General features: G+C 34.0%; 1 protein-coding gene and 1 long non-coding RNA gene across 2 annotated transcripts; one reads left to right on the top strand and one right to left on the bottom strand.

Annotated features, from left to right (window-relative positions):
• The first annotated feature begins 1,969 nt into the window (after positions 1 to 1,969).
• Positions 1,970 to 3,336, top strand: LOC127721864 (uncharacterized). The gene is made up of 2 exons (XR_007991499.1): positions 1,970 to 2,137; positions 2,840 to 3,336. It is a non-coding gene; the product is annotated as an uncharacterized LOC127721864 (long non-coding RNA).
• Positions 3,337 to 8,242: 4,906 nt separating this feature from the next.
• Positions 8,243 to 21,014, bottom strand: LOC127721860 (microfibril-associated glycoprotein 4-like). The gene is made up of 6 exons (XM_052228669.1): positions 20,938 to 21,014; positions 19,990 to 20,061; positions 15,950 to 16,077; positions 13,524 to 13,620; positions 11,109 to 11,273; positions 8,243 to 8,534 (listed from the first exon to the last, which is right to left on the bottom strand). Exons 2-6 carry the CDS (start codon positions 20,057 to 20,059, stop codon positions 8,275 to 8,277), a joined length of 720 nt encoding a protein of 239 aa, XP_052084629.1. The 5' UTR covers positions 20,060 to 20,061; positions 20,938 to 21,014; the 3' UTR covers positions 8,243 to 8,274.
• Between the last annotated feature and the right edge of the window lie 6,683 nt (positions 21,015 to 27,697).

Genomic DNA, 27,697 nt, shown 5'->3' with positions numbered 1-27,697 from the left:
GGCCTTCAACACGGAGCATTGGCTCACACCGAACAGCAAGCTATAAAGGGCCCCAAAACATTACTAGTGTAAAACCATTCAAACGGAAAAATCAACGGTCTAATCTATATAAAAATGAGAAACGAGAAACACGTATGAACTACACAAACAGACGACAACTACTGTAATCCGATTCCTGACTTAGGACAGGTGCAAACATTTGCAGCGGGATTAAACGTTTTAATGGTACCAAACCTTCTCCCTTTTACCACATTAAATAATGATGAAACCACATCGAGTAATGAAAAAACCATATCAAGTCCATACGAAACCATATAATGTAATATCGAAATATCATTAAGTAATCACTATTCCATATTGAGTAATATCAAAACATCATTACGTAATGTCAAAACCATATTATGTAACTACAAAATATCATGAACATAACGTAATATCAGAGTACCACATAAGACAGCTTTGTCAGTATTTGTTGATGGTACGAAATGGTCTATGTTTATGGTCCGATAAGGTAAATTTATGGCACAAAATGGTACTTTGGCATCAATTGGTTATGGTAAGATATGACTTGAGTTGGTGAAAACACAGATTCAGGGTACTATCAACAAATCACTGACTAACGGACATACAAGGCTAACCATTACTAAAATAATTCGCCCTACATTATCATTGAGAAAAACACAGAAAGAATAGAAAAACATAGACAACAAAGGGTTACATGAAGATATGTGTTAAATAACTGGACAGGTATTAAGGTTTGAATAGGTCAAATAATTCGAACGAACTGCATACACAATACGATAAACAAACACAGACAGAGAGAGAGAGAGAGAGAATTAGTCCTTATCTTGTAATGATGACCTCACATTTTGCATTAGTTATCTCATGACCAATATAACCTTTACCTTATTGACGATTCTTATCAATATACAAGCCTGGCTAAATAGGTTAAAATGGTCTCATTTGGTTTTGTCATTTATCTTTTAATTTTGTCATACGAAAGCTTGGTTAAAGCATCCGATGCTATCTGGACAAAAGACCAATTAGATGTACTTCATACGATTAAATCTGCATACGGTAAGTTGTGACTTTATCTTGATACAAGCAAGCAAGATTATCAATTACAGATATTTAATCAAGCGGCATGACATGTGGATGACCTTGATAGACTTTTATTAAGAAAGATAAATGCACAAAAACTTAAACACAGTACTGCAATATACAGAACAGTGCACTGATTCTTTTTCCAGTATACTTTTTTTCACTTTTGAAAGGCAAATTCTAGTATATAGATGATAGATAACCGAAGAGATTGCGCTATAAGGTAAAACCAGCGGACTATTGGAGCAATACCGCAACAGTAAAACGAGTGGAAATTTGGGTCACTGTCAACAGATGCACCCTGAATCTCATAATAATCATGTATCTAGAAATTGAAATGATTACTAACACTTTCTCCATAGCCCTAATATACAGAAAAAAACTGTGTGTGGCATTCTCTCTATACAAATTGAACATGAGTTTTATGACCTTTCTAAGCCGACAGTGGTAGCTGCACATAGCCAATAATATTTGTAAGAATAGAAAAATAAGTTGCATACTAAGAAACCTACTTTTTCTAAGAGTGAATTTTTAGTAACAGTGACTTTGACTCCAAAAGCGATACCATGTTAATAACAAAAATAGAAAAAAAAACATTTAGGGAGAAAGGGTTAAAAAATACTCTTCAAAGATAACAGGCTTATAATTTCGTACGCCAGATGCGCGTTTCGTATTCACAAGACTCATCAGCGACGCCTAATGAAATAGTTTAAAGGCTGAGGAAAGAATGAAGTTAAAGACCATTAAAGACCAAAAATTAGAAAAAGTTTTCCCTAATAAATCTAAAGTGTATTAAAAAATGCCAAAATTTAACTATGTCGCAAAAGCACATGCTAAGATTATGCCACGTTTTCTATGGTAAGGGACAATGAACAGTTTTTATAAGTTGGCAAATGTGCATTTGGCGCAAAAGGGAAGACAAAGGTTACATAAGAAACCATTTATTCAATTAAGTCTGCTTGTTTTATCTTTTTAGATGAAATGAAAGCAGAAGTTTCAACGTTGAAGGAAGAACTGGCAGAAATGAAGGAAAAAAGTACGTAGGACTAGCACACAACTTTTCGCCGCCAACAAATTACCACAAATAACATAGATAACAAGAAATGATTGTAATAGGATGCTGTTACGAAGTCTGCCAAACAAAGTCCCCATAAGAATAAACCCATAAGGACTATCCCTGTTATTTATTCAATTCAATAGAATTTCCAATAGTAAACAAATGATTATACCTTAGTTGAGACATAACACATTTCATATGAAATAGATTAACATTCTCGACGAGCTAAGATGATGTGAACCATTTTCTGTATTCAGTAACACATGTTACATTCAAATGAAAACATGCCAGTATTTTAAATTATAGTTTTAACAAAAAAATGTGTGTTAGTGTACAATATCAAATAATGTGCTAGTAAACAGTATAAAATAATGTGTGTCGAATATCATTATGACACACCAGAGCTTCGACCATAAACGAAGAATTTGAAAATTATTGCTTTTCAAGGACTTTTTAAGGAACTGCTTCACAATGAAAAAACATCATTCCGGATTAAAATGTTTTCAGCATATCGTAAAAATCGAATCTTAAATTTCTGTTTTCTATATTTATTTGCATTTACATTATTCCGTAAAATTCGCTACCGGTATTGGTGATCAATTTTTAATTTGAAGAGTCTCGCCACATTTAGAGTTAAGTTTCATCAATTTAGTTATTTCTTTTTTTCTCTCTGAATTTTAGATTCTGAATGCGCCGAGAAAACGAGTTCATATCACAATAAAGGGCCACGATTCTTATTACCCAATGGTCAAACTCCAGTGGCGTTCCACACACATCTTTCTACGAATTTTAACGTCAGTTCTAATCATTCAGTCGCCTACGATGTTGTCAAAGTAAACGTTGGAGATGGTTACAACAGATTCAGTGGTATATTCAAAGCACCAGCAGCGGGATTGTATTTTATCACCAATACAGTAATGTCAATGCCTAATCATGGAATCCATGTTGAGATTGTTAAAAATGGAGTAGCCATTGGCCAGAACTGGGCCGATCGTAACGGGTTCGAAAGCGGAACCATGTCAGTTATTACTGATCTGGACGTGAACGACAGTGTTTGGGTGAGAGATTCGGACGGAGGAACAGAACGGTTAGAGCATGATTACAACAGCTTTTCTGGTTTTCTGATTTATACGGAATATTAGAGAATGAATTTCAAAATAAATCCGTCATGTAATGTACATAGTTATTCATCTTGTGAGGACTTAGTTATATTATATTATTAATGAATTTTCGGAATACTCCTTTTCGGTATCCTTTAATTTTATATGTCATTTTCTCTATTTTTTGTCCTACTTTTTTTTATTTTTTATTTTTATGTCAATTTTTTTCTGTAGATTTAGTCCATTATTCTCTATTATGTAAACCTCATCCAGACCTTCATATATCGTAAATGATTCTTAATGCGAACATTCAAGCCCATAATCATATTACGATCATCGTCCCTCGTATTTATGAATGTGACAAATAAGAAATAAGAAAATGTGGTATGATTGCCAACGAGACGATTTAATTCCCACAGACAAAAGGACAAACATGTAATATATATGTGTTCAGTCTAGGTGGTCGAGTGGTCTAGAGCGCTGGACACGGTGCAGGCGGTGTTGTCTCGATATCCCAATAGCATGAGTTCGAATCCCGGCGAGGAAAAAACAAAAATTTGCTTCCGCAAATTTGAAGATTTAACATTGTTGTGCTGATATTTAGAATAATTATATATATATATAAACAAGTCTGAATTGAAAACAACGTTCAAACCTATGATTGCGTTGGATAAAAACCGCAATTTTTATACGTGTGCATGCAAAACAAATTTCTTGGTAGAGGGGTCTAAATACAGCACAATAACATTTTCCAAAAGACCAAAAAAGTGAAAAAGTATATTTCAACAAAACGCATTTGATTAACAATTCGAACAACTGATGTTCTTAAACCCTGCTGACTGCCATTGGAGATTGCCAAATAAACGTATCACAAGATGTAACAAAAAGGATCTTAAAAATTATCAATTTAATACCAAACAGAAAACAATAAACTTGCCGAAAAGATGGTATACCGCAAATATCAGGTGCAAAAATTTGTACACCATACCCGGATTTCGACAATTAATGTCTCTTCAGTGATATATATTAATATTTAAGATCCATATTGTTACATTTGGTGATAATTTTATTTGGCAATCGCTAATGGCAGTCAGCAGGGTTTTAGAACATCCGTTGTTCGACCTGCTAGTCAAATGCGTTTTGTTAAAATATACTTTGTCACTTTTTTTGGTCTTTTGGAAAATGTTGTTTGTGCTGTATTTAGACCCCTTTACCAAGAAATTTGTTTTGCATGCACACGTATAAAAAATGCGGTTTTTATCCAACGCAATCATAGGTTTGAACGTTGTTTCCAATTTAGACTTGTTTATATTTTTTCCTTTGGGCTTGTATTATCTTTGCCTTCGGGTTTATTAGATCCGTTCATCCTATTTTGACTTCTCAAAATTCAAGAGTCTATCCTACATTGAGGTAAATTGTATGGCTTTCCAAATACCGTATCGATTCCTAACATCACTGAAGAGACATTAATTGTCGAAATCCGGATATGGTATACAAAAACCTTTGCACTTTTTGTTTGCGGTATACCATCTTTTCCGCTAGTTTATTGTTTTCTGTTTAGTATTAAATTGATAATTAAGATCCATTTATTACATCGGTGATCTGTTTATTTGGCAATCGCCAATGGCAATCAGCAGGGTTTAAGAACATTTGTTGTTCGACCTGTTAGTCCAGTGCGTTTTGTTAAAATATACTTTTTCACTTTTTTTACAAAAGTATGTTTTGTTAAAATATACTTTTTCACAAAATGTTGATTGTGCTGTACAGTGGAGATCACTTCTAACCTCTCATTAGAACTGTCAGAATAATCTGTCATAGAACTGTTCTAAACTGTGCTAGAACTGTCAGAATCAGTTCTAGGTAGAACTGACCAAATCAGTTCTAGGTAGAACTGTCAGGATCAGTTCTAGGGTAGAACTGTCTAAAACTGTTCTAGGTAGAACTGACCAAATCAGTTCTAGCCGTAGAACTGACCAAACCTGTCAGGATTGTAGAACAGTTCTAAATGACGTCACTGCAGTTAGGGCATCTCACTGGTCACCATTCAGTGTTATTATTATCGTTGATAAAGCCACACGCAAAATGCCTCCTGTCAAAGTTAACAGAATTTCAATGTATTTGAGACAGCGAATATTATATAATATATATGGATAGAACTGACTAAATCTATTCTAGCCGTAGAACTGACCAAATCAGTTCTAATCGTAGACCTGTTCTAGTCGTAGAACTGTTCTAGCCGTAGAACTGTCTAAAACTGTTCTAAGGTAGAACTGTCAGGATCAGTTCTTGGTAGAACTGTATAAATCAGTTCTAGGTAGAACTGACCAAATCAGTTCTAGGTTAGAACTGTTCTAGCTAGAACTGTCTAAAAGGTGTCAGGATGACAGTTCTATATACTGTCCTAGAACAGTTCTCCTGACAGATTCTGACAGATATGATGAGAGGTTAGAAGTGATTTAGACCCCTCTAACAAGAAATTTGTTTTGCATGCACACGTATAAAAATTACGGATTTTTTTCCAACGCAATCATAGGTTTGAACGTTGTTTTCAATTTAGACTTGTTTATATATATATATAATATATATACACAGGTACCCTATCAGCCTTCAAAGCGAACAGTTTAATACCGCCGCATTCTGTATATGCCTATCCAAAGTCAGGAGCTGTAATTCAGTTGTTGTCCTTTGTCGTGCATATCATATAATTTTGTTTTTCGTTTATTGTTTTGTTTAAAATCAGGCAGTTAGTTTTCTCGTTTGGATTGTTTTACATTTGTCATTTCGGGACCTTCTATACCTTAGTATGCGCTATGGGTTATGCTCATTGTTGAAGGCTGTACGGTGACCTATAGTTGTTAGCTTCTATGTCATTTGGTCTCTGGTGGGCAGTTGTCTCATTGGTAATCACACCACATCTTCTTATTTTTATATAAAACCCGTATCGTATAAAAAGGGCCCGGAATGAGAAAAAATTAATACATGCAATTTAAAAGAGAGAAGATAAAACACGACGTGATTTATACCTTAAACGTTGGCACTGCCAAATGATGCTCCACGAACTGCACATTTAAACGTGTATGAGGGTAGGAATGGGGTACTCCACATGACGAATGACGGTAAAATATTTGCTAAAACAACGTTACCGATAAACGTTTTATCCATTTTGACACTAACCGTAGCTACAACATGAGAAATGACGAATGACGATAAAAAATTAAAGCTCATTTGAGTCTAACGGTAGTGGAAATCGGACGTTAGACGCTTGACGATAAAGGGCATTCCTACCCTCGTGTAGGTATGATTTGAGGGATTACTTGACATGTACGCAGTATTGCTACCGTTTCACCTGTATATAAAGCATGATAAATGATAAATGTATCGTGGAATATCACCTCTAAACCAATTCTAAACAAATTACACTTCAACCTTGACTTAGGCTGTTGGCACCAAAATCAACACGCTTCTTCCTCGTTCCTATTTATACAATCTGTATAAGTTTTAATTCAATCAAGCAGCAAGTTATCATCAAGTATGTATACGTGGGCTGGTCATATTTCCTGCTTCATGTTAGGAATCTCGTCAATATATGTCGTATGCATATGTCAAATCATCAATAATTCTTTTTTCTTATATGTGATTACCTCTGTTTTATGTCAGGAACTTCGTCAATATTTTTCGCATGTCAAATCATCAATAATTCTATTCTTTATTTACATAATAGTTATTGAAAACTGGTCAGTATCGTGATATATGGGCTGCCCACAGGACAGTGATATTGACTAAGACAACGATAATGACTGAGCCGTAGGCGAGGTCATTATCGCTGTCGCAGTCAATACCACTGTCCTACGGGCAGTCCATGTATCACGATAATGATCAGTTCTCCAATAATTAAATGTTTATTTCATTGAGGAACCATGTTTTTGAAAATTCTTATACATTTAAATTGTTCAAAGCAAACTCGAGTTATTGTACGAGTTCTATAGGAAAGAGTGAAAACCAAACATAGTGATAACTATAAGTCACTGCCATTCAAACAAGTGCAATTTTTCAGTATATGAATACAAAATGAATATTTCTATAATTTTATTATTAACGAAAACATATGGTATACAATTCATCAACTTCAATATAAAATTGAAAACAGGAAGATATTTTATTAAAGGGACATCTCTCTTATCTGAGAAACCACGCCCTACCGGTCATTAACATGTAAACTCGGGGCGAACACGCAACCAGGAGACCACCGAGGCGGTTCAATTTTTATAGGCTGGACGATAACCAATTGACATAATGTAGGGATGCCTGTTTTTTTTTTAAACCGTATCTTGCCCTCTAGATGTCTTTTGGTGATTTTTGTTGTCGGGTTGCTGTCTCGTTGATGTATACTCCACATATTCTTTTATTCATATTTGACAAAATAATCATAGTATTACTTAACCTATCAAACTCAATGTAATTTTATACATTTAACCATTTATGTTTGTTATTAAAAATATAGAGACCATGTTTTATGTAAAAAGGTAAATTTCTAGACAAACTAATCAATAATAAAATTGAACGAGCATATGACTTTCTTTATTGAGACAAGTATGTAGAAACTGTTAAGACGGGAATGAAGGCAAGAATATTCGGCAATTACCAATATGGAACTGTTTCCAGTTTAGACATCATTCTCAATTTCTTCGATTATTAATGAGAACCGTTTATTACTAAATAGTTGAATAATTAACAATGAGTTTTGTTTTTTTCTGGATTTATCTATTTATTATTGTCAGACTTGTCGGTGAAATATTTGCCACTGGGGATTACACAATCAATAATTAATAAATCCTAAAGTGGGTCCTGAATATGCATGGTATATTTGGTACTGGAAGTTCAGCAAATAAAAAACAATCAACTCTGAAAGGTTGGAGTTGAGCTGGCTCGCATTGTCGGCTGTCAGATAATGTATTCTGTAACATTATAAATGTAATATCACAAATACAATTGTAGATAAAATTTATTAAAAAATATTCAGTATTTCCTCATCATAATATTTGTCGATTTTAAGCCGTAGTCATCGCCATGCCATGAATGCCATACAACTGACTTGTCTCCACTAACACTGTAATCGATTCGACCAGGCAGGTATTTACCATTCAGATTGGATGCATAACACCACTTATACCACCAGGCCCCACCATGAAATTCTGCACAGTTTTTTACAGAAGAAATGTCATTGTCTCTGTCGAAGGTAGAAAACTTCATACCATTGTGTGCTAGTAAAGAATCTCCTGAAATATAATTGTGTTTGACTTTCGTGTAAGAGAGGCTTTTATTGTCATTTAATCAATTTAATACCATATTCAACGTAAAAAAAATGTTCTTATATAAAGAAGAAATAAATTTGCCAATGGGATTACGTAAATGACAGCAAACCAAATACACGACAATTAGCATCCAACATTGACCAAAGGATGATAAAGGATTTAAATTAAATGTATCCTTGTTTGGCTGTTATTTAGACGAATTATATATATATAATAAGTACGTCTGAACCAGTGACAACTCTACGACATATTTTATCCATCGGATCACCAGTGATCGTGATACAAGGCTGAAAACACATTCTGTATATATAATTCGTCTAAATAACAGCCCAACACTGTTAGATCTGTAAATTTTGTTCTTCCCTTGCCGGGATTCGAACTCATGCTACTGAGAATCGTGGCACCAAATCGCCCTGCACTATGCCCGACGCGCTAGACCACTCGACCACCTAGGCTCGACAAAAAACAAGCTTTCGGTGGCCGGGTGTTACCTTTACTCGTCAGTTTTTATCTAGCGTCGTAACACAGTACATGATATATAAGGCATGAAGATGGAATATTACAGATCAGCTGAATTATCTATCGTAGAGGATCTTACAAGTTAATGATGGCCGAGTGGTCTAGCGCGTCGGGCATAGTGCAAGGCGATTTGGTGCCACGATATCTCAGTAGCATGAGTTGGAATCCCGGCCAGGGAAGAACAAAAATTTGCTTCCGCAAACTTACAGATCTATCATTGTTGGGCTGTTATTTAGACGAATTATGTATACAGAATGTGTTTTCAGCCTTGTATCACCATCACTGGTGATCCGATGGATAAAATCTGTCGTAAAGTTGTCACTGGTGCAGACGTACTTACAATATATATACAATATATATATGATAAAGAGATGAATAAGTACTAATTATGCAACTATCTTGCTGAGGCCAAATGACTTGGATGTATGAAAACATAGGTCATTATTCGGCTTCAACAATGAATGAACAAATCCAGTACCGTTCAGTCAGCTATTATTTAAACAAAATGTGAAATTCATTTGTAATTTAAACCAGAAATCTAAAAGCCTGCTTAGCGCTCAGCCCTCACTCAACCTAAGACAATGGTGTACATTGAACAGCATAACTTAAGAACAAACTGTAAAAAATGACTTTACTTATAATAGCGAAAAGTAGCGCGAAAAATATCTAACAAAAATGAAAACACACATTGTACCGATTTTTAAAGACCAATTCATTTCATGTGCTCATAAATAAAAATTACTTTAGTTATCCTATACTTGTAGGAAGAATTTAAATTTAATTTTCCCTTTTTGCATTAAACTATACTCGGGGAACTGTTATCAAGAAGATAATATATACGTTCATATTTGAACCATGGGCTTTTGTTAACATTTTATAAACTTCCAACTGACATATGCTTGTCCACGTTGAACTTTCCTTCTTAGGATAGCTTCAACATAAGACCGTTTGACTTGAAGACCACTTCTTCGTAGGCAACTATACATTAAATGTGTTGGCGTTAAGCAAATACCAGGCTGATGTACGTAGATTCTTGTGAGACAACAAACCAAATACACAATAACAAGGAGTTGTACGCGTATATTCTCTCGTTTTGGACGGTGACAAAAACACCTCAATACTCAAGAACTTTTATTATCAAAGAGGACATAAACAGAGCAGTAAATCTGTATTAACTTAGGATCGTTTTCTCCCATTCAACATACGGGTCAGAGGCGGATTCAGAGGGGGGGGGGGGGGGGGCAGGGGGGGCAGGGGGCCCGGGTCCCCCCTTTTCTGGGAAAAATTTGGTTGATTATATAGAGAATCACTGAAACATGACCGGAGCGGGCCCCCTCTTAGGCAGTCAGTGGGCCCCCACTTATGAAAATTTCTGGATCCGCCACTGCGGGTATCTGAGACACCCTTATATCTGTCAGATCCAAAAAGATAAAGGAGTGGGAACCAGTCTAATTATAGGTCAGCTTGTCCTGATGGAGTTGGAACCGTAGTTTCTTGCTCATTTTTAAATCAAAGGAGAATTTTACCCTTTGCCCGAGACGTTTCTAAAATGAGGTGTGTCGTACACGGTATTTATCCTTTACGTTGTGCAAAGAATTTTAGAAAACCTCTACATTATACTGCATTTTCTGACAATGTAAAGGTATTCTATATGTTAGTACAAAATCACAGAGCTGACGATTACATCGGGACTTGAACTCCACTATAGCAGTGGTACCGACTTCCTAGAAGAATGACACTTGATGCATGTTATAAATTTTGTTCGTCCATATCGCTTTTCTTGATTTACCTTTATCAAGTACGTAAGTTGACAGACTTAGATTTCATTTTGAAGATATCATTTTTTAACATGTGCTACATGTATCAAGTGTTTTTGTTTTGCATTTTTTTGTATTTTTGGGTATTGAATAGGCGGATGTATATTGCCTTTTGAGTTTAAAATTATCGTTTCGCATGCAATATGATCTGTTTACATCCAAAACATATAAAATAAGTTTGTTTTTACATAAATCACCTTACCAGCATCGCCAGAATAACCATTAACAGCAAGCTGATATCCATCCCGTTCGTCACCGATTGAAAACATTTCATACTCTGCATATCTAACTTGGTTATCGAAGTCGGACAATTCAATTCTTAATGCATGTCTTCCATGGGACGATATTTTGTGTATGTTTTCGTTACCTGAATGAAAAAAACTAGGTATGACACAGCAAAAGAACAGTACAGACATTCACTTATTTCATACTTGATAGTTATCATTTACAAATTGACATTTCTCAATTCCAAGTTGACTTTTCTCACTTCTTACTTGACATTTATCTCTTCCAAGTTTATATTGCTCACTAACTACTTGACATATCGAACTTTCAACTTGACATTTCTCCTCCTAGCTGGACATTTCGAACTTCCAACTTGACATTCCTCACTTCTAACTTGACATTTCGAACTTTCAACTTCATGACATTTCGAAATTCCAACTTGACATTTCAAACTTCCAACTTGACATTTCGAACTTCTAACTTGACATTTCTCATTTCCAACTTGACATTTCAAACTTTCAACTTCTTGAAATTTGAACTTCTTACTTGACATTTCTCCCTTCCAGCTGAACATTTCTCACGTCCAAGTTCACAATTCTCAATTCAAATTTTACATTTCTCAGTTCCAATTTGTGTCTACAGTTTTAGGGATTCGACAACCTGGTCCACTTGACATTTTTTTCAAAATGTGATTGAAGTATTCCATTGAAAAATAAAATTGTGTTTAAAAATTTTAGTTAATATTGTGAAACGATATCATTCAAACTAAAATACCAGTCCAAGACAGTTAAAACGTTCAAATTATTAGAAATTTAACTTTTTGCTTAGTGTTGACTGCTGTCACTGTAACCTCTTTTCTATGTATGTTAATATCTCTTATAGCTTTGCTTTGGTCAATATAAGTCAATTAGTGGGCGAAACTGAAAAAAATGACTTCCCATATGTTTAAATAGGAACAAGCATGTTTGTGGCACCATTTATATCAATCATTCCATCCAATATTGAGGGATATTTTTATTGGATCACCTAAAATGGTTTCCGTTTCAGATCTAGAGCAGACTTCATTTGAAAAGGACCTGTTACATGCCACTGGCGGCCCTTTTGGTGTCTGATTACCAACAAAATGAGGACTTTAATGGATAATGGGCTGTAGAAAATTTCTACCATTTCACAATTATATATATAAGTTTTTATGTTATTTTGTTTTGTCTGTTTGTTGTATTTTTGCGGGTTAGTCATCATGTTGTTTCAAAGAAGAAGATAAGAATTTATATATCCTGAAGGATTTGGGACGGTCGTGTACAATCTGAGTAATGCGTGGACTTAAATGTGTATTTCACTCAGCAAGGTAAACACGGCTTTTGAAGGGCGACCATTCCTATGATTTTGTTTTTTATGAAAACAGATTCTCTCTATTTTTTTATCAAGTTAAAAGTTAATAACCATACACATAAGAAAGGTAAACATCATTTTTTCGTGGCAATAACTTTTATAAGTAGTCGATTGACGATTAAAGTAATATGTTGACTTATTTGTTGTTCTTATAATGCTGATCTTTTTTTCGCTGTTTACAGTTTCTCTCTAGATACAATAGTTAAAATATTGGTAAACAATGTCATCACCGAGGCAATAACTCATTTTAGGTATAGATTGTGAGAATTTAAGTGACTAATTTGGTGATATAATTTTACTTATACTTTGTGCCTCTTATAGTACTTTTTATTTACTATCATATAATAACTAAACACACAAAATGAGTTAAAATCGTCATTAAGGGGCATGCACTCATGCAGATAAGGAGTGGATTGGCGATTATGGTCATTTTGACTTATTTGCAGCTTTTGTAAAGCAGATCAATTTAGCTGTTTAAAGTTTCTATATTTCTTCAAACGTTTTCAACTCTGTTTTATTTTATGTTGCGACGTCTTTTCATTAGATAGATAAACAAAACGAAGATCGTTTATAGAAGACCCGCCAGGCATTATCACCGTCAAATATTAAATCATTGTTCATATGGTTTCAGAGAAGAAGAATAAAATGAAGCAAAGTAAAAACTGAACGAAGAACGAACACAACGCACGCCAAGTGATGGCATAAGATCACGTTTCCCCTAGATTCCGCTTAGCTAAAAAGAAGACCATGTATTGCTTATATCGGAGTTAAATGAAATCAGATCAAACAATATACTCTCTAGTAAGAAATGGTGACCATGCTGGATGTGGGTTCGTCGAACAACCTAAGTGCTCTTCAACTTCGTACTTTATTTGGCCTTTTTAATTTGTTAATTCGAGCGTCACTGATGAGTCTTTTTTAGACAAAACGCGCGTCTGGCGAAAGATTATTGAATGATACAACATTAGTAATAGGAATTCCTTTTGTAAATAGCAGTTACCTAGCCAGTATTCTCCACTGCTATTCCCAAATCCCTCCTTGTAGGCTTCCCATCCGCGGTAAAAATCAGTACATCCGTTGATTCTTCTTTGAATAACCTGTTTTATAATTAAGTTTTCTTCTGAATTATTAGTCTAGGAAGACGGTATTTATTACCACTATTATCCATAACAAGAAATTGGACGGTAAGATTGCTACATATAATTATTATTATGTTTGAGAAGGTAAATGTGCTAGATAAAGGAGAAGGGTCGATTTTACCCCAAAATGCATGCATGACCCCTTATTTCTAGCTCAAATTTCAAGTTAGTATTAAATGCCTATAATCAAAACGCATCTTGTTATAACGATGCCAATAGAAAAAATGTGTTAACTTTTCATAATATATGTACGTCTTGATCAGTTCTCCTCTTATGACGTCACCGTTGATTTGCATGACTGAAAACATTTAAAATCCTTGCGTCGCCAAAAGTGTATCTTATACATATGCTTGCATACATATCTGACTCGACAGATTTTTCGAAGCATGCACTCTATATCTTTTAGGCCTTAATTTGGTTAAAATCCGCAAGATTTTGTCGAGTTTCACAAACATCTTTATTTTTTCCAATCGTAGTGTTCTTATTTTAGAACCAGCAGCCATGTAAACGGGACGTCATACCTTACTTTTAAGTATGATCCCGAAAAATATTTGGTTCATTTTGACTTTATGGTTTCTGGGGATATCATAACGGACCAAAAGAAGTCTCTTTTGAGAAACTTCGGAGGCCATATCATTTCGTCAATCGTTGATAGGTTTATTAATTGATGGGTGATCGCTTTACGCCGCATCAGCACACAAAAGGCTATTTCGCGGCGAGAATTGCACAATAGTTCATTACTGAATATTTTATGATTTTCCGATAAAAAAATAACACTTAATAAATTTGGTGTGTCCGAAATAAAGGCAACAGTAGTATACCGCTGTTCGAAACTCATAAATCGATAGAGATAAAAACAAATCCGGGTTACAAACTAAAACTGAGGGAAACGCATCAAATATAAGAGGAGAACAACGACACAACAAAAACACAACATTAAAATGTAACGAAGCGTTTTCTGGATTTACTTTCATCAGGATCGATCAAAACCCGTAAAAAATGAATGCAAGGGCTGTATAATTACTTAGGAAAATACATCATATAAGGAAACGTAAAAAGAAAAGCCAAAAACCATTAAAGGTAAAACAATCAATTACTTTTTTTGTTTTCTCTATTTCTTTTTTATTAATAGAAATTGAACTAACATCATGTATTAAGTATTCAAATTAGATCCCATATGATAGTTCAGGAAATCCTGGTTCTCATGAGAATATTTTTGAAAACGACAGTGGACAGCAGACGATGAATACCAATGTCATGGGTCCAAGTGAACTTAAGGTAGATGGGGTGTCTAAATTATAATCCATAGAATTTTTTAATAATTTGCCAAAACGTATTTTATATCATGCTTTTTATAAAATAATAATAAAAAGAATGGGTCACGGGGCTTATTTTCACGCTACAGGGTGTGCAAAATTGACAGATTTTGTATAAATTATGCATGGAAACCCAATTTTCTGCCATAAAACGAAAACTACACCATAGAATTTTGAGATAAAATACGAGAAGATAGCTCTAATAGTATGCTTTCAGATAAGAAAAAGAAAAAATAGGGTCACGGGACCCGTTTTCTTGCTACATAATAAAATAGGTAAATTCCTAACACATTCTATTGTAAAAGTAACTTTATCTGAATTATCTGCCCTTACATTTGAGTTGCCTCCCCTTATGTGGCAAAGTTGGAAAAAATAGAATCAAACAAAAGCATTCTGTTTTTTTTTTTTTTGTAATATACAACCAAAAATATGATAAAATATATTATTTTCTATATTGAAATGAAAATTCTTACACATGAATTACCTACTACTCTCAAAACTTGCACCTTTTATTAAAGATCTAGACCGATTGTCTTCTAGTATTTCAAAATCCAAGATGGAGGAAGACACCCTATCTACCTTTAATGAATAAATAGAGAATATCATATGGCTTTTTCAATATCACATCCGTATCAACCCGAGACACCAATATAATCCCAAAAGCTCTGCTCGAGGGATTACATTGGTTATGTGATATTGAAAAAAGCCATATTCACATTATTATATACCTCAAGTAGATGTTTTATATGACATGACGTTATACAGATTAGGGGTTTGATAAAGCCTTTGCAACAGTGACTGATATCGATGACGTGACATCAAACAGATTAAAGGTGTGATAAAGCCTTTGCAACCGTGACTGATATCTATATCATCACGGATGACTGATACAGCACGATTGCCGTTGACCGTATTACACATATAATTTATCTGTATTTACTACTAAGTATATAATAAAGATTAAATAATACCGTCCATTTCCTAGTTTCATTAACGAAACAATAGACCGGAACTGCTGGTAGGACACCGTCAGGATATATATCATACACACCGGTCTTCACATCTGCGATATCTGAACATTCACGTGGTAAAATTGTACCTGTATAATTTGAAAAAAAAAAATGTATTTAATGAATAATGAAATATGACGTCCTTATAAAGAAAATTGCTACCATGGAAGCCGTGCAGTCGAAGTAAAACTAAAAAGACCAAAAGAGAAAAAAAAAAGAAAAAGATGAAACGACAAACAACAGTCCAAAAACATAACACAGAAAACTAAACATCGTGCAAAACGGATTCCACGGAAACCGGAGTTAAACTCATGTATCTTGCCCATAGCAAACACCAATTCGCTGATACGTCGCATCCGGTAATAATTTATTTACAAGGACATCATGTCGGTGTTTTGGCTATACTCACCACAGATGTTCTGAACAACCAATTCATAGTAGCGTCCGCAAATATCTGTACAGAGAACATATCTGTTACAATCTTTGACACGGATATTCCTTAACGATCAATCAATTCATGATGGCATCTGTTAATTCTCGTACAGAAGAGATTCACTGTCAGTTCATGTGAATAGACGTTTTAATGACAGATTTGGAAAAATGGAACTACAAAATGAGTCCACATTTTATTTTCATTTGATTTAAGGACAAAATATACATTTTCATAACTGTTTATCTATTGAATTGATTACGAAGAAAATTGACGCTTTCTCAACCATGGAAACCTTTTATTATGGAATCTCATTATGTACCATATATCAAGTGATTCACGAACGAGACATATCCACCTAATGAAGGAAATGTGGGACTGATTAATGTTTCTTGTTTTGTAAATAAATCTTTTTGTGGTAGGTTTTGAAAAAACAATTTGCCGAAGAAGATCGCGGATTTACTAAAAAAAAATAAACTGTTCCTTATTAAATTTTTATGATTTTACCAGGTCGAGATAATTTTCTGTTGGTATTGAATCTAGTTCTCTGTTCAAACATGAAGTTATGTTATACTTATTAAACAAACTTTTATTTTTGCAACAACAATCCTCTATTTTTTTAGAATACATAGATATTTGAAGATTGAATCTGTGAATGGGCCTAAAAGAATTCGTGCATTCTATAAATATGTCTATCTAGCTGTAGCCAGTTGGTATATTTATCTGATTTTTTTCTGAGAATGTCTCTGGCATTTTTATAACTCATTTACTTTTTGTTACACATATACTGAAATTATCAAATACCGTTTGAAACCGTGTTAAAACAAGGTAAATCACGATTACATAGACTGGTACTATTACAGCATGCGGAACATATCTGCCTTCTTCCCTCAGTTCTCTTTCCAAAAATCGAGCCTGTTAGATGACTGCAAGTCTATATAACATGTATAATATGCTCAGAAAAGGTATTAAAGGAAAGTCTTCGAAAACATTTAAAAACTAACAATGCATTGTAAATACTTCTAATGTATACAGTCCGCCAAAAGTTAAGCACCACCTAAATATAACTGGCATCTTTTTTTTAACTATTGCGAAAAAATATTTATGTTTGGTGTTATGAATTGCCTATCACATACACTAAGAAAATTCATTACGACCAATAAAAATAAACTCCGATCAACACGCCAAGCAATATTTTATTAAAGGTCATTTGCACTTTTTCGAATACACTGTTTCGATGCCTTTAAATCATCTTCATACTGCCCCGCGTACAGGTGAAATTTGACCTTCACCAAGTCACTGTGAAATACAGCAAGGGGTAAGTTATATGTGACTGAACCTTGACAAGCAATTGACATGTCAAATGCCGGTAGGAGCACTAGTTGCATAGGTAACCATTTCAATGTTAAACACACCGTCATTGTCAGATTTTTAAAACGTCATGTTGACACAGGAACTGTAAATGATAGACCAAGGTCCGGAAGATCCCGTTTAACTACCGATCGTGATGACAGACTCCTTATTGGTTGCGCTAAAACCAACCCATTTACTCCTGCCTCACAGCTTAGACACCACAAGCGTCAAGGTGGTCGTGTTAGTGTTCGAACATTGGTCTGTCGACTTCATAGAGGCTATCTTAGAGCACTTCGTGTTGTCAAGAGACCTACCCTAACAGCCAGGCACCGTATAATCAGGTTTCAAAGGGCTAATGACCATCGACGCTGGAACATGAGAAGCTGGCAAAATGTTCATTGGTCAAATGAGAGTCAGTTTCTGTTACGACCAATAGACGGCAGAATACGAGTTTTTCCGTGGAAATAAAACTGCTAATGACCAAAACAACATTTGCCCAACGACTGCATACGTTGCTGGTGGTGTTACAGTATGAGGTTTCTTCTCATACTGTTGTAAGGTGAGTATGCATATTCTGCAGGGTAACATGAACGGACAGACATACAGGGATTTGGTGCTTAGAAACACTGTAGTCCCTCATTTTGATAATCCTCCACTTGCTTCAAGACCCTTGTGCATGTACGACAATGCTAGACCACACAGGGAAAGGATTATAACCGAGTACAAAGAGTACAAAGAGCAAAAAGCCATTGACACTATCTTTTGGCCTTCCATGTCTCCAGACATGAACCCTATCGAACATGTCTGGGATGCCATTGGCAGAAATCTCAATCGCAGAGATCCACCTTTGCAAAATCTTAGCGATTTAAGAAGCGCAATTGTTGCTGAATGGAATAAATTTGCTCAACTAAAGTTCAGAAGGCTTGTACAGAGTATGAGACTCCGTAATATGGAACAGTACCTGAAGAGAGGGTGTTACACATCCAATTGACTCAAATATTGACATTAAATTTGCCGAACATACCAACGATTATTTGTAGAGACTTTTAATGATATTGGGTGACTAATTGTTGTAAAAAAATAACATCACAGTGAAACTTAAATTCCGTTTCTGATTTGTGTAATTTTCACTATTTCTATGAATGCAAATTTCAAATGCATAGAACCTGCATACGTGAACAAACTTAAGTCTACGGTTTGTTAATGATATATGTTAGCAAAATTGCTACATGAATATTTTCTCTTTTTCGAGGATTAACTGATTTTTTTAAATGAAAAAAATTTCGATGCAATAAAAATAGGTGGTGCTTAATTTTTGGCGGACTGTATATATAAAACCTTCTGCCGATCAGTTAATTATCGCTGCGATTTGCTTATTTTTTTTTTTTGCCGTATGATTTCATTTTGAGGTCTGTCTATTCGTATTTATATATATATATATTATATATAAACTCATTATAGATACAATGATTGAAATTTTGTACGCCAGACGCGCGTTTCGTCTACAAAAGACTCATCAGTGACGCTCGAATCAATTATATATAATATAATATGAAAAACAATATCTTCCATTTACTTTATCCCAAATGTATAATACACTGAATGGTAACATAAATCAATACTTATTATTACTGATGAACACTTGTCCTTTCATAAATTTAGTTAATAATCTGAGGTTTAAATTTCCTGAGGTCAAAGTTGACCTTCGATGGATTTTGCTGTAATTTTAGGGTTCGTTTTGGTCATACAGCTTTTCAATTGTTGCGGATCTTATATTTCCTTGATTTTCAAAGGTTTTGCTTTTAGTTTCCTGATGAAGAATAATCGAAGACGTATAAAACTTGTAAATGTAATATATAAACAGTTTTTAATTTACTAATCAAAAAACTTTTTTTTTTTAATTTAACAAAACAAAACATTTACCACGCATGGATAAAAGAGTTACTTCTAATTTTTAATCTCGGTTGAAAACTAAACTTTACGACAAAACTGATGATTTCAGCTTTCCATTTGTTAATCTATTTTTATTATGCTACAACATTCCAGCAGAGCCTGCATATGATATATGTAACTCTCAGTTAATACGATATTCCAGAGTCGTGGTTTCCTTGATAAAAGGTTGCTGCATACAAATCAACGCCTGGGGTCCTTTAAAATTGTCTTTAATTATACATACATGTCTTTTAAGATTAGTCAAATTAAAAAGCATTATCCTAACCTGCGGGTATGCACATCCTAAGTCGTAGCTTACTGATCCTGAGTGAGAAATGAACTTGTGTTTGTAGCATACCTATAAGTAAAAAAATACTATATGAAAAAACGACGAGCAGTGCATGCTGCCTTAATATAATTAGTCATTAACCGCAGTCCTTTAACAAACATTAACAATTTATGTTCCTTTTATAAATTTGATGTTGATGATAGATTTTAGGAAATGTACATTAGATTAGTTCACTTTATATCATCGGGACAATTTAAAGCTTGATGATCGTCTGTTGTTGAAAAACGTGTTTGCAGATTAAGGTGTATTTTCTGTTTTTCTGTGTTGTTATGTTGTTTTGCTCTTTGAAGACCGCACGGTCCGAAAATCCTTTTCATATTTTTTTCATTTTACTTGAATTCATGCCTATGCATATGATTGTCTAAATGGGAGTATTCATTTCTGTACTTGATTTCAACAAATTTTCTCTTTTCTTTATGTTTTGCCCATTTTATCTGTTTGTTATATTTAAGCACACTATTATTATCTATTCTTAATTTTAGTGGTTTACTTTCTCTATTCTTATTATTTTCCCTTTTTTGTTTGGCTCTTTATATTGTCTTTTTGTTATCCTATCAAAATTCTAAAAAAAATAACATGTATATTAAATCTATTGTTTACGTATTTTAACATATCGCAACCGCAGTTGTAACACTTTTCATTGTTTATTACAGAGTTCATTCTATGAGTTAATATAGTAAACATTGACAATGGTTTGATTTTTATAGTTACATGGGTATTAAGCGTTAACTGTATGTCGGCTCCGTCCCAACTCCCAACTCCCAATTGTCCTTGTTAATATTTTAGATTTGATTTAAGATATTGAAAAAAAATCCCTAAAATATGATATGAAAGTAAGTTTAAAGTATACAATGTCATTCTCTTACATCCTTGAATTATTATTACCTCATTATCTGTGCAAGTCAGCGTATAATGACAGCTTGACGGGCTTGCAACATTAGTGCATGATAGACAATCTTGTCCACAAACTGTAAAACAAAAATAGTTAAACCAAATAAATGTGCACTGACCAAAATGTCTTGAACTGTGCACCATATTCTGCATTTTCAGATCTACTTTGATGCAAAGTGTTTCGTTAACTGGCGTTTGCATTTATTCTTAAGTACGGCTGGTCAAAACGTCTAACAAAGTTTGGCAGAAATGTAAAAGCTGGCTAGGTACATGTACAGTTTTTATGTACATGTTTTTTTCATTTTAAGCATCACTCTTCACCAGAACGTTTTTGCGACCTGATTTTCAATAGTATCCTTGGGAGGAACGAGTTAACACATTGAGTATTCAATGTTGACGGGAGTTAACTATCTAAGTTGCCTAAAAATCGGACAGTGGTGAAAACATGTCAAAGAAAAACCAGCTCAAGATTACATTAATTAAAAAATGGTGCACGAATATGACATTCGTTTCCCTTTCCTGTTTTGGTATTTCAAAATATATTTTGGTTAAATGAAAAAAAAAATGATCAATTAAGGGGAGATAACTCCTTAATTTTTTTATCATTCTAACCAAAAAATATCTAGAGATTTCTCGCATTATCAGACATGCAGAAACAAAAGACCTACCATCATTTCTAACTCAGGATGAAGGTAACTTCAACTAGGATGATTAGGTCGGCGGGTTTATTTTTTTTTCGACCATGTTTTGAAATTCTTCTAAATTGCCTGATTCTTACACAGACTGGCTTAAAAGATGAAAATGAATAATTAGTACTCACAGGCATAGTGTAACTGTGTCAGTAAGGCAACGATAAGAAGTGAATCTATGAAAAGAAATAAATTGCATATCATGCTGATAACACCATTTTATTGGTAAACTATTTATACAATTCTTTCATTGAACGTATTATGTGAAGGCGTTTTGTGTATTTTCGTTGACAGGTAAGTGTCATCTTTAGACACGATGCTTTTCGTATAAATAATTTCAGTTTTAGTTTGAAAATGCCCATGTTACTCTTTCGTCCTGAATTTGCACGAAACATTTGATACTGGACTTTAAGGCACCAACAATCAATCAATCACTCAATCACTACCTACATTACTCACTGATGTTAAAACAGTCGTTTCGATTTAAAAGATACTGGTTCAAGCTGTTGTTTAAAAGTGGTCCAATGGGAGTAACATTGATGTTGATTTACAATGGAAAGGAAAGGAAAGAAAATCACTCTACGCATTTATAAACACAAGGGCAAATAAACGCTTCTATGACTATCGTATTGCCAATATTTGTTTACTCATATTTGGTTATTTCTACTAGGTAAGGTAATTTTCGTCATCGCTACTAGATAAAGTAATTTTCTTCATCGCTACTAGATAAGGTAATTGTCTTCATCGCTACAAGATAAGGTCATTTTCTCACGCTACTAGATACCTAAGGTAATTTTCTTCACTGCCACTTTAGGTAAGGTAATTTTTTTCATCGCTAATAGATAAGGTAGTTTCTTCACTGCCACTAGATCAGGTAATTTTATTCATTGCTACTAGATAAGGTAATTTTCGTCACCGCTACTAGATAAGGTAATTTTCTTCATTGCTACTAGATGAGGCAAATTTCTTCACCCTACTTGATTATGTAATTTTCGTCATCGCTACTAGATAAGCTAATTTTCTTCATTGCTACTAGATGAGGCAATTTTCTTCACCGCTACTTGATAAGGTTGTTTACGTCATCGCTACTAGATAAGGTAATTTTCTTCATTGCTACTAGATGAGGCAATTTTCTTCACCCTACTAGATAAGGTAATTTTCTTCATTGCTACTAGATGAGGCAATTTTCTTCACCCTACTTGATAAGGTAATTTTCGTCATCGCTACTAGATAAGGTAATTTTCTTCATTGGTACTAGATGAGGCAATTTTCTTCACCCTACTTGATAAGGTAATTTTCTTCATCGCTACTAGATAAGGTAATTTTCTTCATCGCTACTAGATAAGGTCATTTTCTCACGCTACTAGATAACTAAAGGTAATTTTCTTCACTGCCACTAGGTAAGGTAATTTGCTCATCGCTACTTAATAAGGTAATGTTTTTCACTGCCACTTGGTATGGTAATTTTTTCATCGCTACTAGATAAGGTAATTTTCGTCACTGCCACTAGGTACGGTAATTTTTTTCATCGCTACTAGATAAGGTAATTTTCTTCATCGCTACTAGATAAGGTAATTTTCTTCACCTCTACTTGGTAGGGTAATTTTCTTCACCGCTACTTGATAAGGTAATTTTCTTCATCGCTACTAGATAAGGTAATTTTCTTCATTGCTACTAGATGAGGCAATTTTCCTTACCGCTACTTGATAAGGTAATTTTCTTCATCGATACCAGAGAAGATCATTTTTTTCATTGCTACTAGATGAGGCAATTTTCTTCACCCTACTTGATAAGATAATTTTCTTCATCGCAAATACCTTGATAAGGTAATTTCTCTTTATCGCTACAAGATAAGATAATTATTCATCGCAAAAAATTTTTACATGCCATGCTTGTGTATCATCCTGATAGTCTCAATTGCGTTAATTATTTGTTCAGGAAAAATAATTAATTTATCTATTAAACGTGTGCTGCTGCTTTACAAATGAAAGACAGAATGAGGGTTGAACGAAACTGTCCGTTATATCTTTCATCAACTAAATCTCTTATCCTTTGCGATTACAACGAGGTATATCAATAGGTCCTATTTTCTCAAATTAAGGTTATGACTCTCTACAATGAGCGTTCGTTTAGCCTTTAGTTAGGGATGAAAAAAATTCGCAACAACGTCCGATTCAAATGAGAACGTTAAGTACAACTTATATTTTACCTGGACTAAGTCAAACCATCTCGTAGACCTTCGTTTTAAATATTTTGCATTCTCTTTCGCTGTGAATGTTTGGTCGGTAGAAACACATACTAAACCCCTAACAAACTTAAAACTGACAATGAACACTGGTATTCATATGCAGCTTGATAAACGAATGTAGGAGGTACGTATATCCGAATGCAAAGCCTGCTTATTGACTTACTGCAACATGTATTGTACTAACTTACATAATGGCATGGTCGTGTTTTGTATGACTGTGTTATCTGCGCGATAACAAACTTTGACATGTTAAACTTAGACTGATAAAGGATTTCTGACTTTTAAGGTGAAAGAGTTTACGTGTAATGGTATCTCACCTAATATAGAAAACTAAATACACAACATGACGATAAAATCAAACCTGTTTAAATCATCAAATCATTTATTTAAAGTTAAAATCGGGTATACATACAACATAAGCTCTGTAGAGCTTTAAATCGACATACATATGATAAAAACAGGACATAAAACAGAAAGCACATGATGCAAATCATTAATACTGGTATCAAAGCACAGCAAATTATAGCCAATAATAAGCCAATCAAAGCATATAAAAGCAAACATTACATGCAGACAAACTGACATTCATGCAGTAGCTATTAATCACTAAGAAATTTTAAGCATTTACAATTAAAAGGTACGCAATAGATATAAAAGCCAGAGTATTAGGATAGATATATGTTCTATACCTCACTAAGATCTACAGGAGAAATACGGACACGGGCTGTCCTCCAAGTTTCCAAATAAACTTTTAAACTGCCCCAAAGCATTTCTGACATCAACATATTCAGAAGCTCGTTCCAGAGGCTAGTTTCTGCATATCTGAATAAGTGCAGCCCATGGGTAGTTGTCTTTACCCTGGGAAAATCAGCTATATTGTCATTTACAAAAAAAAAGAGTAGCTTCATTTCTTTATTTCAATAAAATCAAGTAAATACAGTGGACATTGTTTATCAATAGTTTCATATACCTCTATTGCTACCATTCTAATTCTTTTGATTTTTAAATTTGGTAATTTTGATTTAGTTAAAAGCCGTTAATATGTGCAACAATGATCCTCATAAATAAATCTTTTAGCACGTTCCTGTATTTCTCCATTTTTCAGGTATTAAAATCAACACAAAAATGCCATACCATTGGACAATTATTAAAATTTGACATTATAAATGAATAGTAAATAGTAAAAATAAGGAGATGAGGTATGATTGCCAATGAGACAACTATCCACAAAAGTTTAAATAAAGTGGATGTAAGCAATTATAGGCAACCGTACTGCCTTCAACAATGAGAAAAACCCATACCGTATAGTCGGCTATAAAAGGCCCCGACATGAAAAATATGAAACAATTTTATTGAGAAAACTAACGGCCTAATTTATAACAAAACAATTAACGAAAAACAAATATGACAGACATGAACCAACGACCACCACTGAACTACAGGCTCCTGACTTGGGACAGGCACATAAAGAATGTGGCGGGGTTAAACATGTTTGTGAGCGCTCAACCCTCATCCTAACCTGGGAGTGTTGTGTAAAAGCACAACATAAAAACAAACTATAAAAATCAGTTGAAAAAGGCTTCACTCATCAGATCGACACAAAGCAGAAAAACAGAAAACATAAACACAGACCGGGTATTTATCCATCCCTCTTCCCTAACAACAAAAAGGACACTAAGTACAGATCTGAGAGTACTCGCAGTTACTGACAGCTAGTTCAAAGCCAATAACAATTAATAAAAAGTATCATGAATCTAGGACTAAAATATCAATCGGTACACATCCAAACATCCAATGGATTTAGTATAAAGACGTCATTAACATCAGAGAAAAACATGACCTTGTGCCTTATTTCGTTAAATTTTTACCAATAAATTTTTAAAAGTACATGTAATTGTCATGATGTCTTTTTGCAATATCAGAAATATGAGCATCAAACTGATAATCAATAGTTACACCAAGTAGTTTAACTTCTTTTTCATATTGTATAATATTGTCATCTGAATTAAAAGAAATAATTTCATTTTGTAATTGCAGATTTCTTTCCAATGGCAATTGGCTGAAACTTGTCAGGCTTGGCCTTCATATGATTTAAACTAAACCAATTAATAATCTCTCAGCTTTCTTTTTCTAAAATATTTACAACAGCATCTTGATTAGAATGTAATATTAAACAAGTATAGGTCATAATTTACAGCGTTGCGGCACACCTTTATTTATATTATTTACGCCGGTCCTTTGAATAAAACTTAGTGACGCTTGATTTCTCTGTGTTCTGTTTTTTTCTAATTTTTTCTCAGATTTTATCTTATTACAATACTGAACAACATCTTTTTCTTAAATATACATGTAGCTTGTCTTAGTTCATGATTCGTGAATGGAGCAGAATTTTGTAATTTTGTTTTTTGTCTTTTTCTATGATATGTGTTTATTTACAATATTTAGAACATCAAATTCAAATTCTTCATATGCTAAATTGATATCATTGTTAAATTTTCAAATGTATTTTGTTCAAGATCTCTGAAAACGAAAAACAATTTCACGATCGAAGTTTTTGAAACTTCTATAAGATCATAATTTTATGTTCAATTGTTGGTACATTGCTTTTAAACTGAAATGATACCAAATTTAGTACATAGCGTATTGCACAATTGAAGTTAACTACATTTTATATGGTTTTTTTGTTGTGAGTTAGTTGAGCATCACTTAATGTTGATTCATCATGTTGTGTGAAACAGGTGGCATCTTTCACTACATTCTGTAAGTCACATATGTCACAGCCTGTCTCTTATGATTGTTTCTTCTCCTTAGAAAGTAAATCATAGAATTACAATATCATCACACAGTACTGATATCTTGTCATACGCTGTCCAAAATAGTTTCAAAACTCATTATCTGTTATTGTATGTGGTTTATATAGACCTGCAATTAGCCAATATTTTTTCATTTATAACCACTTTTACACACATTGATCGTTTTAAACTCCAGGGTGTTTCCTTCTTTCTCTCGGAAGAGTAGATATCATGTATGCAGCTAGACCTCTACATTTGGCTGTTCTATCTACCCTCCACACACACATATATATATATAGGTGTTAGTGATCAAACTTAAAACGAGCATTTGGGAAGGTGTCATCGAGTTTTGTCTCTGCTATGATCAGTAAATCTACTACATGTATACGTTCACTCAAAAGATCTTTGATCGCTCAGAATTTATATCTAGGACTATTAGTATTCAAATAATAGCATATACATTTGTTTGGGTGTTTACCTCTTACTAGTTTGAGCTCCTTGAATATATTAATTTCATCTTCACGTGTGGAAATGTTTACACCTGGGCGAAGGGAAGATAACTGCTGTTAATATCATGATCAGCATAACTTCTGTTTTTCAACATCTTGTTGAATTTAAAAAAAAAACGAGTCAGTGAAATTAGGAAGTGTATATAAACGACATAACTAACTGTCAGTTGAGTCCGAAAGACGAGTATACTTTTTATTTGGCTAGTCAATACATTTTAAATGAAACCAAGAATCACAGTCTTAATTCGCACCGAATACCTTTCTGGTTAGATCTCGACGGCTGATTGCACGTCCCTAATTGGAATTTAATGAGCCTGTATTGAGTAGCAATATCTCCGCTGACCAGGTGAAGCAAAGAAACGAGATGTTGTAGTTGTGTAATTAAATGTTTGTGATGGTCTGAACGGCCCGCCATTGTTTTGTTGTCTTTGTCCAGTGAAGGGATCAACGAGTGTAGTGAACAAACACATTTCTTGATTTTCTTCACATTATTTAGGTCAAATCTTGCATAGAAAC

Source organism: Mytilus californianus, unplaced genomic scaffold (assembly GCF_021869535.1).
Source record: "Mytilus californianus isolate M0D057914Y unplaced genomic scaffold, xbMytCali1.0.p SCAF_12, whole genome shotgun sequence".
In the NCBI taxonomy this organism is placed as follows: Eukaryota; Metazoa; Mollusca; class Bivalvia; order Mytilida; family Mytilidae; genus Mytilus; species Mytilus californianus.
Note: the sequence above shows the minus strand (reverse complement) of the source record. Positions and strands in the feature narration are given on the sequence as shown.